This window comes from Alternaria conjuncta, assembly GCF_024043145.1.
Source record: "Alternaria conjuncta strain BMP 0040 chromosome Unknown scaffold_9, whole genome shotgun sequence".
Classification (NCBI taxonomy): domain Eukaryota; kingdom Fungi; phylum Ascomycota; class Dothideomycetes; order Pleosporales; family Pleosporaceae; genus Alternaria; species Alternaria conjuncta.
This window is the reverse complement of record NW_026250098.1, coordinates 170,720-185,545: the sequence shown is the minus strand read 5'-3', so window position 1 is coordinate 185,545 and position 14,826 is coordinate 170,720. Positions and strand designations below refer to the sequence as shown.

Genomic DNA, 14,826 nt, shown 5'->3' with positions numbered 1-14,826 from the left:
GTTACGCATCCTCATGTGGCTGGTTCCAGCCTCTCTGGCCCCCGCAAGCACCAATCACATGCCCTGAGCCACCATGTGGACCTAACACGCCTTTCCCCGGTCAGATCATTAAGGCTGAGAGGGTCGTCCCTTGCAGACGCGAAGTCTCAAGTTTCTTGTTTCGCTCCATTCTGCTGCGAACGCCTGTCGCGCTATTGTTTGCACTCCTTTGGGCCTATGTCATATCCTGTGGCTGGGTCGCCGAGTGCACTCCTCGCCTCACTAACCACGACGCGTCTCGGCTGTGACGGGCTCTCCTGCATACAGACACGCGTAGGACGGATCTGTGATGCGTATACCCTCGTATTGCAGCCATTCTATTGCATTTCGTCCGGCTGTTATCACTCTACCCTGCGTCGGCTTGTCGCGATCCGACCTGTCAGACTGATGCCCTCCACGCGCAACCATGCATCTCCAGAAAATGCACGTCTGCTGATATGTCGCTCATCTCTGGGCGTGGTTGTTCCATGCGCTCCCATTGTGCTACGCGCAGTCCATGCTTCCATTCGATACTCCTGTGTTGAGTTTGGCGGATGTTCCTATGGAGACGAGGGTAAGCTGGGATACCGTTGATCACCCCCGGGCCGGCGCCAATCGCGAGATCACCCCATTGCGATCCCACAGACCCAACGCAGGTCTGCGAAAGATGGCTGGTATCGCCGAATCCAGTTGACGCCCAATGCCAGCACCCCGATTCGTCCGGTATCAGGAAACATGCGGCAGTTGTCACTATTGTGGAGATTGCGCGTGGGATGATATACATAGAGCTTGGTTGTAACAGATCCTTCGCGCAAGAATTGACATGCGGAAGGCATCTAAGCTCGGTAAAGCTTATCTAGAGATTCCCGAGGCTGGATCTATCACGTCGTTGAGATCATGACATGTGAGCCGGTGCGAGACTGTTGAATTGTGCAAAATCCAGCTTTCAGACGATGTACCCTGTAATACAGTTCGTGTAGCTAGTAACCTGACCAATGTCTAAGCAGTCTTGTAAGAGATATATCTGTGGTAGTCTGCCTTCGGGATGCACTCTAGAGTGGATGTTGAGAGAATAGTGTCTGGTTCGGAGGCTGGAAAGGATGCGTCTAAATTCTGCGCGGCGCAATATACCGCCCGTCAAACAAGAATAGGGGCATGCTACGAGGAAGGAGTCTACTGCGATGGGAAGGGTGAAGTTGTAGACACGTGACGCGCCTGCCAAACGCGCAGCCTGCTGACCACGCGCCCCCGCGTTTTCGCGACTGCATCGCGCTTGCGATGGCCTCGGCCTCGCCAGTCTCGCCACCACGTCCATCCCTCCACCCACAACGAATACCGCCGAACATCACCTACCCGCCATATCGAACACACCGCAAGCGCCGATGTTGCTCATACGATGCCGACCCATACGCCCTCCCCGCACCGCTTCCTAGCGCCAAATCCGCCTTCCACGCAGAAGACGAAGAAACCACAATCTGGCCTGCGCAATGCCCTCGCTATACAGACACCAGCTTCTGCAAAGAAGGCCCAAGCAAAGCCTGAGCTGCAGTTCAAGAAGTTGACACCTGCAAAGCGCTTTGTCTTCGCACCGCCTCGGCAAACGCAAGAAACCACCAAGGAGAGACGCGATGAGCCGCAGGAAGATGCATTCGCACATGCTACACCACTGCCGAAGCTACGGAGGAAATTCGAAAGAGTGGAAAGCATAGAAGAACCGTCTCAGTCAAGTCAGTCAGAAACGCAAGATGGTCTACACGGCGAAGATGTTATGCAATCCATCGAAGGCGGGGACATTGAGTTCAACCACTGGGACAGACGAGGAGAAGACCAAGAAGACGATATGCTCTTCGAATCAGTCCAAACGAACAAGCGTCGTCGCATGTCCCCTGCAAGCTCGCCATCACTCCAACAACCATCCGAGCCCTCCACACCAGCCCCCGTATCCAATGCGACTACGCACCGCTTCAAAGTTCCGCCGCCACGGACGCCTGCGCCATTCCCCAGCATCGCAGCGGTGACTTCCACGTCGGCGAGTGCACCGCAACGCCCCCATTTCATACTCCCCGCGCTCCCGACCTCGCCCCCGAAGCCTTCTCGACCGCTGCCTGAGATCTTCTCCCCTTCGCGAAAGAACGGCAAATACATACCTAACGGCCTTGCCTCGACCGTCACAACCTGGATGATCGAGACGGCAAATACAGGGTTCGCGGCGCAGGATAGGAGCGGTGCAGCCTCTGGTCGTGACAGGGAAGACGGCGTGAAGCTGCGGATACGGGTCTCGAGTCTCTCGAGAGGCGGAGGGCGGAGCCGTAGCGCAGCAGAAGTAGAGTGCTATGCAGGTGGCGTCGTCTTCGCATACGGCGATACTGAGGCTGGCATGTATAATGCTTCCAGAACGGAGAGTATGGGTGGAGAACATACACCGATTAGAGTCTTGCTAGCCGGCCAAGGTGGTGCTAGGAGCTCGGGAGGTGTCCTCGTCAAGACTGGTAGTATAATAGGCATTCGCGCACCTATGTGGGACGTTGACGTGAGCGAGGAGAAATGGACAGTGGCTGTGGACTGGGTGCTACTTTGAACTCGAGACGAATGCTTCTTTTACGATTATGACTGATGAACGATACCCACTTTCGCGGCGACATAGCGGTTTCAAGGTTCATATATAAGTAAATCTGATATCTCTTTCAGTATACGTGCTAGATAACATCTTCATTAGGCTCGTTTTCGGTATCTCACAAGAGTGGATTGGAAACTTATCACTCATACAAAACGGAGGCCGAGTTCGGCGAACCGAGTATCTTCATGTCTCGCAAGCGACACTTCCAAAAGAACACTGATAGCACTGCTTCCTGGGCTGGCTAGAGGTGCGCCTTCTCATCTCGAGTAGCGTGAGTCATGAAAGCGCGCCATGAGCGCGATGAGGAAAGAGCCAAGGCAGCGAGGGCAGGAACGTCATGATTTTACGCACATTCTTCTCTCAATACACTCCGTGTTCATAGACTTAGACGTAGTTTGCTATCTGCGGCCAAATGGTTGCCTTGAGCCCACGTTGTGCTTGGTCACACATCGTGTTAGAACCATGGTTTGCTAACCAACTTCAGCGACTCACAACACTTGGAAAGCCATTTCTTTTACAGAACAGAATATCTCAGTCATGGTAGTCTTCTTCACTTTCTCTTGGATATCCAGTCTCTCTCTTCATATTTCACTCGCCTGCAATCAACAAAATCCGTCAGTCCTCCTTCAAAAAATCCCCTTTCAGAAAGACACCGCATCAAAGACAAAGCCATGTCTGCCAACAGCACCCAATGTTGGGCCTGCGCCTATGCCGACGCGCAAGACCAAGCCGACTGCCTTGTCTGCTGTCCATCGTCTTCACCATCACCGGCTACAACCCACCTGCCCACCCCAATCACGGCAAAACAACGATGGTCCATGCCCACCATCAGCGCCTCAACACTGAAAAAGACATGGAAGAGCTGCGGCTCCGAACTTACACAAGAATGGCGCGAGACCCTCGACTGGATGAACGTACTCAATCCAAAGCGACTCTACACACCACTAGAGGAAGCAAAGCCGTCTTATGAAAGGCAAAACCCACCCACGATAGTGCTGAGTAACAGCGATTATTTCGAAAGCACACCTACTATTACGCTCACATCCGCATCACCCACTTTGCCGCCTACAATGAATCTTACTACTTGGCACACACTTGAGCAGCGTGTTTGGTCGAAGACGGATGTGCATGTTACGACGATACCGCATAAATCTCATAAGAAGCACAGGGGGAAGAGGCGTGAGTGCGAAAAATGCAAGAGGGATCAAGAGGTGAATCGGGAATGGATGGCGGCTATGGGGATAGATGAAGAGGGAGTACGCGGACGTGGTGGGTGTATGTCGATTGGGAAAATGGTGAGAGATTTCTTGATCGTTAGGGGGTAGCTGTGCTCAATTGAGGTGGGCACGTGATGAGTGTAGTAGATCAGAGAACATCAATTGATGGCGCTCGCAGCTAGACTTATTTCGGCCTCGAAATGATATTATGGAATTCATCATAGGCGAATTGTTGGTAACAGCTCAATCAAGAGAAATGAATACCCTACATCGGCTCCAAGTCCTCTGGTCTCGTTCTTCTATCCCAGTGTACAAAGTAGTCTTTAGACCTGTTCAGCGCTTTCCTTAGATGAGTTGATGTGACGCTTCGAACATCCGTCGAATGAGACTGCCTGCCAAGTAAATCCGAGAGAGAGCTTCAGATTCGTCCATTCATAGATGATCCTACTCACGTGACCCAGACCCATCCTCAGGCTAGATGAATCCAGAACTGCTTACATGAGCGCATCTGACGACATGCTCGCTTGCAGCGCGGTAATCAACTCATCTACGTTGATTGGGGCATTGAGCATTGAGCTGCGAACACGTACTGACAATAGATTCGCCCGCCATTCTGGGTAATCTTCCTTACCCTTCGCGTCTTTTCGAAAAGCCTCGATAACCGCTGCATAATCAATTCCACCTATCGTCGACTGGATGCACGTCACCAATGGCCTCCGTCGAAGATTGGACAGCGAGGAAAGTTAGTCGCAGCATCGCGATCTGGAGCTGCGACTAAAGTCGATGACACCGGAGGCCCCTCCATACCGCTATGCTATGCGACGGCTTCGTTGTACCAAGGGTTTTGGTGGTGGGGTCAGCAGGATGCTTCTTTGTGAATGTCCCACGTCGCTGCAGGTAGTGGCAGGTACGACCAAACCCGGGTCGGCCCTCATGAATCAGTCGCTTAGTGGCTGCTTTCCGGACCCGCGGTGCCACGCCACGTCACTCAACCCATCAACACCTCACTTTTTCCTCTTAGCCATGACGACCCTATGCGTGCCCCTGCATCGCGGCCCTCTTTGGGTATCGAGAGGGTTGCGAGAAGGGCCCTCCTTGCTAATTGACGCTTTGCCGCACTATACGCTCTCAAGCCTTCCGGTGCCGCAAAATTTCGCCGTTGACCAACGCTGCACCACGATCCGCGCTGGCGACACAACTGCAAGCTAAGTCATCATCGGACCAATAATCGAAAAGCCCTCGCAGTGGAAAACCCCACCTTCTGGGCTCCCAACTCTATCAACCTGAGCGAACTGGGTTTCCCTACGTGGACCAATGATGCTTACAGCCGAGAATCGTCTTCTCAGCGTGAGCCTGCGGCAGCATGCGGGTATGCCAGTCTGAGGCTTACCGAACCATTGCGCCCACAATGCGAGGCATCTCCATACGATTTCGCGCATCATGTCTTGTGACAGTTGTCCTGCACCTCTCTTTCGTCTGATCTGAGCGCTCGTCCCAGCTTTGGCCGATTGAAGCCACGCACGTTGCACACCTCCACCCTCTGTGCTTTGCGTCTAGACTGACCCGTTTCTCATTCGTCTCTCCGCAATCAATGCTCGCACCCCACGTCTAATGTCGCCTCTGCATACCTACCGTTTGTTATCACCAGCAATGGAACAAAGAAAACATCTATAGCACGTAGCACAACTTATCGAATTTCTGGATCTCGAATCACCGCGCCTGACTTTGTTTGATACACGATGCGCCAATTCGAGAATGTTTCGATATCGCAATGGGCGAACCCGTATGCGAGCGGCAGCACCAACACCGGGAAGAACTTCTATGCTACGGCGACTACACCGAAGCCCCAACAACCCGTCTATCGTCGAGTAGTCCCACCTACACCAGTATTCTCATATACGCAAGTAGTTGATGAGAAGAGCAGCAATGCCGAACAAGCAGGTATGCTTGGAATGTATCATGCGTAACATGTCCAATTGACCATTGTAGATCCAGAGAATGTTCCGGCTGCTCCAGCTGCTCCGGAGGAAACTCCAGCAGCAGAGGTCACACCTGAAGAAGCCGCACCACCGGCTACATCAGAAGCACCTCCGGCAGAAGAGCCATCAGCAGAAGCAGAAGCATCTGCGGCAATAACCCCAGCAGAACCAACACCAGAAGATCCATCAACCCAGCCAGCAGAGGCACCATCAAGTAGTGTTGACGACGTTGTGGCAGCTGAAGTTGTGACCGAGGATGTCAAAGACGAGCCTCCAGGACCGAGCGATGCCGCGAATGTTGACGTACTGCCGCCTCCACCACCACCCCCAGCACCGGTAGAGGCACCACCTGCAGAACCCGAAGCAGCAGCACCTCCAGCACCGTCAGCACCAGAAGTTCTGCCAGTACCTCCCAGTGAGCCTGCACCCCCTATACCGCCTGCCCCACCAGCGCCACCGGCGGATGCAACACCGGAGCCAGTAGTCGTAGAGAGTGAGAAAAGTGGTGAGTCCGAGCAGGCCGCTCAAGAGCCTCCGAAATCCCCAACCGAGAAGTTTGTCCATTTTGCCTCTGACACCAAAGACCCAGACGCCGCAAGCATAGGCAAAAAGAAGAAACAGTGGGGGAATGGTAAAGGCAAGCCCACCGCGTTCATCCGCCCCAGAAAGCCATCGACATCCGTTCCACCTCCTTCGCCACCGAAAGAGGAGAAGAAGAAGGTCTTCGTTCCGATCGGCATTATCAAGAAGGAGCGAAGGGGTTCATTGCTCTCGGCATTGGCCAGTGAGAAGGTGATGACTAGCAAATCAAGAGGGAAGAAATCTAGCAGTGATGGCAGCGGTGACGACAGGTCGACAGTAATCACCGATGGAGATGCCCCCTCTTCAGACGTCTCTGAAAGCGTCATCATCGAGGAACCTACCGAAGACGCTTCAGGGTCGATCGTAAGCGAGACAGTACCGCCCCCGCCGCCACCGACCGATAATCCGCCTGCGGTAGAAGAGGCCGCTGTCAACGGGGATGTGGTGGAGGAACAAGACGAGGCAGTCGCGGACAGTCCCCCGATCGAGGAGCTAGCTCCCGCCGCTCCCGAGCCAGCAGCTGAAGCCGAGCCATCACCGGCAGATGCGTCTGCGGAATCCGCTGAGCCACCGCAATCCGACAATCCTGCTCCTGTCGAAGAAGCTCCAGCTACTGATGCCACAGCAGAGGAGCCTGCCCCACCCGATCCAGTCACTGAAGACACTTCTCCACCTCCAGTCGAGCCGACCGCAGAAACAGCTCCAGAAGCCCCTGCCCCAGAAGCGCCCGCAGACGCTCCAGCCGATGAACCACAGCCATCGAGCGAAGCGGTACCAGAACAGGAACAAGCTACAACAGAGAGTGCGGATGCGGTCGAGCCTGAGGCGTCACCACCAGAGGATGCGAAGCCCGCTGAGGCAGAAGCCTCCGTCGAGGAAACGTCAGCTCCTGTTGAAGAGCCTGTTGCGGAGCAGGAGGAAGCAGCCCCGCCGGCAGCTGAACAGGAACCTGCAGTTGAGGAAGCTGATCGCTCAGAAGAGCCACCGGCAGCTGTGGAGGATTCTCCTGCTGTTGAAGAGCCAGTTCCCACTGCTGAAGAGACTCCTGCTGTCGAAGAGGCACCTGTTGTCGAAGAGGCACCCATCGTCGAAGAGGCACCCGTCGCCGAAGAGGCACCTGTTGTCGAAGAGCCTCCGGCCGAAGAGGTAACTCCTGCCGAAGAGGCAGCTCCTGCTGAAGAGGCAACTGCTGTTGAAGAGGCAACTGCTGTTGAAGAAGCGCCTCCTGTCGGAGAGGCACCTCCTGTTGAGGAACAACCGGCCGTTGTGGGTGCAGAGACACCCACTGCTGAAGAAACCCCAGCTGCTGAAGAGTCACCCGCTGCTGAGGAGATATCCGCTACTGATGATGCTCCAGCCGTGGAAGACGCAGTTGATGACGAACTCGCACCCCCTGCTGAAGAGACAGCTGCGCCTGAGGAAGCACCTTCCACCGAAGAGACAGCTAGCGCCTCCCAAGAAGCTCCCGAAGTTGACGCCACGCCCGAGGCGCCCGCCACCGAGGATACAGCGCCATCTGAAGACGTCCCAGCCGCCAAAGACACGCTTGTTGGTGAAGATGCATCGACTCTCGGGGATTCTTCTCCTGTCGAAGAAGCATCAGAGACAGAGGATAAACCTGTTACCGAGGAGCCCGCCCAAGTTGAGGCTGCACCCGTTGTCGACGAAACGCCCTCTACCGAGGAACCGGCTATCGTCGAAGACGTCTCTACTGCCGAGGAGCCAGCTCCGCTGGTAGAACCGCCAGTTGATGAACAAACACCCATGATCGAGGAAACCTCAGCTGTCGAGCCTGTTCCTACTGAAGTTGCTGAGGATGCCGCTGAACCAAAGTCAGAAACAAGCGTTGCTCAAGAAGAACCATCACCGGATGAGAAGCAAGACATCGAAACGTCAAGTCCCGAAGTCGAGGAAGCTCGAGCATGGACTTCAGCGTCGCCGGCAGACGTCGCTGTCGTGGCTTCAATACTTGCAGCTGAGGCAAAGGCCAATGCACCTGAATCCTCACCTGATCAAGATCCTGCTCCGGAATCTTCTGATGCTGCGGAAATTCCGGAGTCTGCGCCAGTTCTATCTAGCGACACACCGTCAACTGAGAGCGAAGACAAGCCTGAAGTTGCAGATGCCGAAGCGCCTGCAAGTACTGAGCCGGTCATGGATGTAGCTGAGCCAAACGAGGCTAGCGCTGATACCACCGGTAAGTTCACACATGTCTTACTGTCGCACAGCGAGCCGCGTTCAAGCAAATTTATTTGTAATCAATGCTGATAAGATTACAGGTGAGCTCCAACCTGACTCCACAGCGGAAGCCTCAGAAGCAACGGACGCACCCGAACCTGCTCCCGCAGACGAAGCTATCGTACCAGCCTCCGGCGAAGGCGACAGTGAGCCGACCGCTGCACAAGACGAGACCAATTCCTCCACCGAGGAGCCAGAAGCTGCGTCGACACCAGAAGAGACAGACACGCAAACGACGGAAGCCACGCCTGATGTAACACCAGAGGAGCCTACTACATCGGCACAAGACACTGCTGATATGGCACCCATCGAAGTTGCTACAATGGAGGTTGAGGCGAGCGACGAAGAACTGCCAACCGCCGACACCATGCAGGATATCTCCGATTGGGAGCAAGACGAGGACGATGTTTCTGACATGGGCATCTCGGACTGGGAGAAGGACGACGATGCCTCATCACAACCCGGTGAGAGCGAGACCAATCCTTCTGAGCATCAAGACTTCGATCAAGAGAGCGTCGCACACGACTCATCAGAGCCTGTACATGAGGATGAGAAGTCACCAGACCAGGACAAGCCCGAGACTGTACAGGTCATTCAGCCGTCTGACACTGCAACCTTTGCTCCGGTTGCCGATGACGTCGATGAATTTGCCGTCGTCTCAGCCGATGTCAACGAGGATGAACCTACCAAGGACGATATGTCCGCGGCCGTACCAGCGGTCGTCGAACAGAACGAAACCTCAACCTCTGAAATATCGCCAGAACCATCCGAGCCACAAGAGACTGGCGACTCAGCCGATGCTTCCGCGGAGGATCAGACGCCTGAGACACGTATTGATGAAGGCACTGAAGAGGCACAGCTTGCAGCTGGCGATGCACCTGCAGCTCAAGAACCCGCCCCAGAGGTGAGCGCGCCAGCAGCTCCAGAGGAGAGTGCCATCACCGATGCGAGCACAGACGCACAAGACGATGCGAGTGCACACGAATCGCCAGTCGACGAGTCGGAGCCAGCGGTGAGTAGCGAGGCTGCCAAGGACAGCGAGCAAGTCATAGTCTCGGCTACACCCGATGACGTGGAGAATCCAGATTCATGCACAGGTACGTATCTCCTATGTTTTTTGTGTTTCACATCTTTATGTCCGTCTGCACTTCTTTTCGCTGGCTCAATTACGCACGATTCGACAATAGCGCGCCATGCCAGCGGCGGATCGGGCTAGCGAGCAGCGGTTGGCTTGCCCCATTGGACGCCCCATATTTTCCTTTGGCCCACCTGCCAGCACATTCTGCGGACATTCTGCCACCGCTGCGACTAGCTTATCGTCACGTGGAAGCATGTGTGTCGCCATGAGTCTCGGGCTGCGATAGATGCATCGCAATTTGTCGACGTTCCAAGATGCGTGGTTTTGCTCCGCGCTAGCTCTGCCGCTTGTCTTTTGGCTCCCGACATCCCCGTCACCTCTGAATCTCACCTTCTTTTTTTTTCGTGATTGCACTTCTACTTGTACAGCAGCGATAATTTCCTCCACCCAAAAGTGGCCATGCACCGTACCCGCTGACCAGTGCAGCTGAGACCGAAGCACCTTTACCCAAACTCGACGACAATACCGACGAAACATGCGCAAGCATCCCAGCTGACGCGACAAGCGAAGTCAGCCCAGACCCTGTCTCGAGAGAGGCTGACGTTGAGACGCCAATTGAAAACCCCACGGTCGAAGAAAAGCAGACCGAACACGCCGCGGGCGATCCAGTTGTTCTTCAAGATATTTCCGAACAAACCGACCATGATGTTGTAGCTGCCAACGTTGCGCTAGCTGAAGCCGAGCCCGACTCTGCACCAGACATGCCGGCCAAAAAGGTGCCGGAAGTGGTATGTATAAGCTGTGATTGATTCCGAACCTACATCTGCCTGATGCCGTTCGCCATTCAGAAGGGTATACTGATTCGTTGCAGGTCCATGAGGACGTTGGGCCCGATGAGGAGCCACAGCATTCGGAGGTTTCCAGCGGAGCCAACACGGGACCGGAGCCGGATGATGAACCAGTAGAAGAGCAGGGATCCGATGCGGGGAGCGACTCTGGGTCCGAGTCCGAAGATGATGACTGGTCTGGATCTGAGGTGTCTGCCGCACCTTCTGCCTCTGAAGTTCCCCAGGCCGACGACGCGCCTGACTCAGCAACCGCTGAAGATGAAACAACGAATGCCGAAGAGGCACCGCCGAGTGATGTCGCTGATGTCACTGCTGCTGAGCCTGAAGAGCCGGAGGAAGATCAGTCAATCCTTAACAACGATGCCGGTTCCGATGACGATGCTGCTTCCGGGCTCTCCTCAAATTCTCAAGAAGAGCCAGAGAGCTCCATGGTAGTGGACGATGCTGCCGAGCCCGACGAGCCAGAAGCCTCCGAGAGTCCGGAGTCGCCTGCCGAATCGGCCGCCGTCACAGAGGCGCATCCAGGTCTATCACTCGAAGTCAATGTCGCAACCTCTGAGATCGTCCCGGCTGCAGAGTCTCCAGCATCAGAGGTCGAAGATCCGTCTGATGCTGCGCTCGAAGCAGTCGAGGAGGAGCAAGGGGATGACGAGAATGATGTCAGTGCTATCACTCAAGAAGATTCTGCGAACGACGATTCACTAGTTTCGTCACAAGATTCTGCTGAGCCTGAAGAGGAGCCCACAGCAGCCACCGAGGTGTCTGAGCCGGCGGATGCACCCCAACCAGAAGAGGAAGTTGCCCAGGAAGACGAGGGCGACGATGCTTCTCAAGTCAGCGAATCTGGCAGCGAGAGCGAGGCTGGAGAGTCCGTTGCACCGCTGGAAGACCCTGCTGAGGCTGATGACGACGCTGCACCGACTACAGTGGATGGGGAGGAGCTAGACACCGCCGCACCGCTTACCGAAGATCCATCCACCGACGGAGTCGAGAACCCGGCATCTGAAGTGGGAGATGCATCTGTGGCTGAGCAAGAGACGGAAGAGCCTGCTGAACCAGAATCGCCTGAGTCAGTCGCAGCAGAACCAGAGCCGGAAGCAGAAGCGGAAGCTGTTGAGCAAGACGAGGATGCAGCTGCAGATGAACCAGAGGAGCCGCCGGCAGAGGAGGCTGCGGACCCCGAAGAACCGTTGGCGACGCCAGATGGAGCAGCCGATGAAGGCCCCGATGCGGCCCAGGAAGAAGAATCTGCTGTGGCTGATGCCGACCCTTCATTCGTTGAAGAGGCGGAAGAGGTCGAGCCTGCACCACCTGCTGAAGAGTCACCAGAGCCACCTAGTGAGGATGGCCAATCAAACGACGGACCTGGAGCTACGGGGGAGGCAGATGAGCCATCAGTGGTTGAAGCCAGCGAAGCGAACGACGACGGTGCTGAAGATGCTCCACCTGCGTCAGAGGCAGCCCCAGAAGAGGATGCACCGCCTGAAGAGGCTGCCGCGGAGGTAGAAGAAGCGCCTGCTGAGACCGCCGAGTCAGTGGTAGAGGGCGGTGATGTCGAAGAAGCTGCGGCAGACGAAGCCCCGGGGGAAGCAACGAATGAAGAAGAGCCGGCATCGTCGCCTGATGTCGAGCTCGAGGAAGAACAGGTACAAGCACCATCGGAAGCCCCTGAGGAGGAACAGCCAGAACCTGAATCACCAGCTGCTGTCGAAGAGCCCGAGCCCGAGCCGCCGACTGAACGCGTTCCTGAGGAACCGGAAGCACCAGCTGAGGTGACCCCAGAACCAACGCAGGAGCCCGAGGAACCCGCTCCAGTAGCGGCGGATACAGCCGCTGAAGAGACCCTGGAAGACCAGGATGTGGAGGAGTCGGTACCAGCCCCAGAAGTGGAGGTTGAAGAGGCCGTAGCCGAGGTGGTCAATGAAGAGAGTCCCGAACCCCAGCAGGCCGACGACGATGCACCGGCAGACCGGTCCCTCGACGTTGATGAAGTTCCAAGCGCACCTTCACCTCTACCATCTGTGGCTGCTGTTGCTGCTGCTGGGATTACTGGTGCCGCCGCTGCTGCATTAGTCGGCCATACCGTTGATGACCGCGCGGACAGGGAGCGCGACTTTGCAGTTGAGGACGAGCCGTCAGCCGATACACCCAGTCGTGAGAAGACCCGCCGCCGACATTCGCACACCCGTCGTGAAAGCCAGCACCGGCCAAGCCGCAGACGCGAAAGTGGCGCTAGTATCATGGAGCGACCAATAATGCCAGCCTCTGCCGTTCCTGATGCGCCAAGAACAAGGCGCCGCGACAGCATGACAGAGCGCGAAGCGGCCGAGCGCAGAAGGGCCAAATTGCGCGAGGTTGAGATAGCCAGTAGTGGAAGCGACATACAGAAGGCGTACCCGGATCCGTACCGCTCGCACTACCGAGAACCCAGGGGTGAAGAGAGATACAGCAAGCGTCGCCCCGTCGAGGAGGTTGACGAAGAAGCCGATAAACAGAAGCGACGCGAAGCCCGGCGGGCCGAGAGAGCTGAGAAGGAGCGACTTGCTGCCGCAGACGCTGCTCGCTTAAAGGCAGAAGAGGAGGCGAGAAAGCTGGAGCATCGGGAACGACGCCGAGCAGTGAGACGTGCCGAAGAAGAGCTAATGAGGGCCATGGAGGAACGCAAGAAGCTCAAAGAAGAGCAAAAGCTCGCCCAGGAAGAAGAGGAGCGACGCATTCGACACGAGAAGAGGAGACAAAGACATGAGGCTGAAAAAGAGGCGAAGCGCCTGGAACAGGAGGCGATTGAGCAGGCGGCGCGCGAAGAAGAAGAGGCTCGGAAATTACGGCGTCAGAGGAGGGCGGAGCGGGAAGCAGCCAAAGCAGCTGGCTTGCTGAAACCAAAGGAAGAGCTTGTTGATCTTTCTCGCGATGCTGCTCGCCGAGCAGCAGAGGAAGACGACGATGGCGCTTCACCTCCACCCCCGCTGCCACCAGTAGTCGACGACACCCCTCCTCGTAGTGCGCCGCGCAGGCGTCTGAGTACTCGAGAGACTCCACCGAACGTGAAGCGTGGTAGTCTCTTCGGTGGCATCTTTGGCCGCTCAAAGCCCGAAGCGACGCCACCGTCTGCGAAACCGTCGAGATCGTCTCGTGCCCGCGCCAACACGCTAGAAGCTACACCTGTCAAGTCTTCGCGAAGAGAACCGGAGATTGAACGACCTTCGAGCCGAGACATGTCATCAGATCAGAGCCGAGAGCGCCCAGATCGTATGCACCGCAGTCGGCGTGTTTCACATAGTCAACGTCGCTTCGCTTCTGCTGAGGAAGAGGCCGATTACTACAGGTGGAAAGAGGAGCGACGCTTCATGCGTCGTCCTGAACACGAAATCTCTGGTGGACGGGACGGAGGAGTTTCTCTTCCACCACCGCCTCCGCCGCCTGAGGATCTCCCGCCGCCGCCACCAGAGCCTTTCGAATACGAGCCAGAACCGAAACCCATCGAGACGATCGAATCACCGGTAATCGAGGACGCAGCTGCGGTTGTCGGTGAGATCTCCATCTCAGACGAGGAGAGACGCGAGCGTCGTCGAAGCAGGCGTATGTCCAAACCGGAAGAACGCCCCAAGACACGCCGTATCTCCGTTGTTGAGAAAGAACGGCCATCTGGTGGTCGTCGAGTAGAGTCGGATCGACCCCGCGCTCGAGACCATGGTGAAGACCGTCCCAGGCCCAGGCGTGGCGAGACCGACCGACGCGACAGGAGGAAGAAGAAGGAAGAGTCCAGTGGTCTCAAAGGACTCTTCGGAGGGTTGAAGAGGCGAATCACTTGAGTTTGGAGTATAAGAGAAACACACATCTACATTTGGGGAAGGGGTTCCACACGGACAACATTGGCGTTTTGGCTTGGTCGTATTGTTCTATACCACTGACGGATCTCCTACTACATTTTAATCACCGAAGGTGTTTGGCGTTGGGTTTCAGCATAAGATGGATGGGTGGGCATCTGTAATTGTATCTATGGCTCTATGTTCTTGTTTCTTTAGATCGGTGATGAGGGCTCGCGAGAGTCAGGTAGCATATAGCAGCTGCTTCGGCGGTGATACGATACGAATGATGATCCATTGGTACGAAATCAGGACCTGCGATGCCGATGTGTGGGCTACGTCGTGCTATAGGAGAGTGGCTGTTGGTAGAGCTACGTAGGAAGGCGCGTGTCTAGTCGACGCTTATCGCCTAGAACCTGTTTCTGCAGTCGCGATGGTTCCCC

At 55.9% G+C, this 14,826-nt stretch overlaps 2 protein-coding genes across 2 annotated transcripts; both read left to right on the top strand.

Moving 5' to 3' along the window:
* Positions 1-1,414: 1,414 nt before the first annotated feature.
* On the top strand, positions 1,415-2,596 carry J4E85_006503 (uncharacterized protein; the record flags this gene model as incomplete). The annotated part of the gene is made up of 1 exon (XM_051470740.1): positions 1,415-2,596. One exon carries the CDS (start codon positions 1,415-1,417, stop codon positions 2,594-2,596), a length of 1,182 nt encoding a protein of 393 aa, XP_051324950.1.
* A 2,995-nt stretch (positions 2,597-5,591) lies between these two features.
* J4E85_006502 (uncharacterized protein) lies at positions 5,592-14,389 on the top strand (the record flags this gene model as incomplete). The annotated part of the gene is made up of 5 exons (XM_051470739.1): positions 5,592-5,793; positions 5,842-8,610; positions 8,693-9,748; positions 10,216-10,517; positions 10,601-14,389. The coding sequence occupies 5 exons, from the start codon at positions 5,592-5,594 to the stop codon at positions 14,387-14,389; spliced, it is 8,118 nt and encodes a 2,705-aa protein (XP_051324949.1).
* Positions 14,390-14,826: the final 437 nt, after the last annotated feature.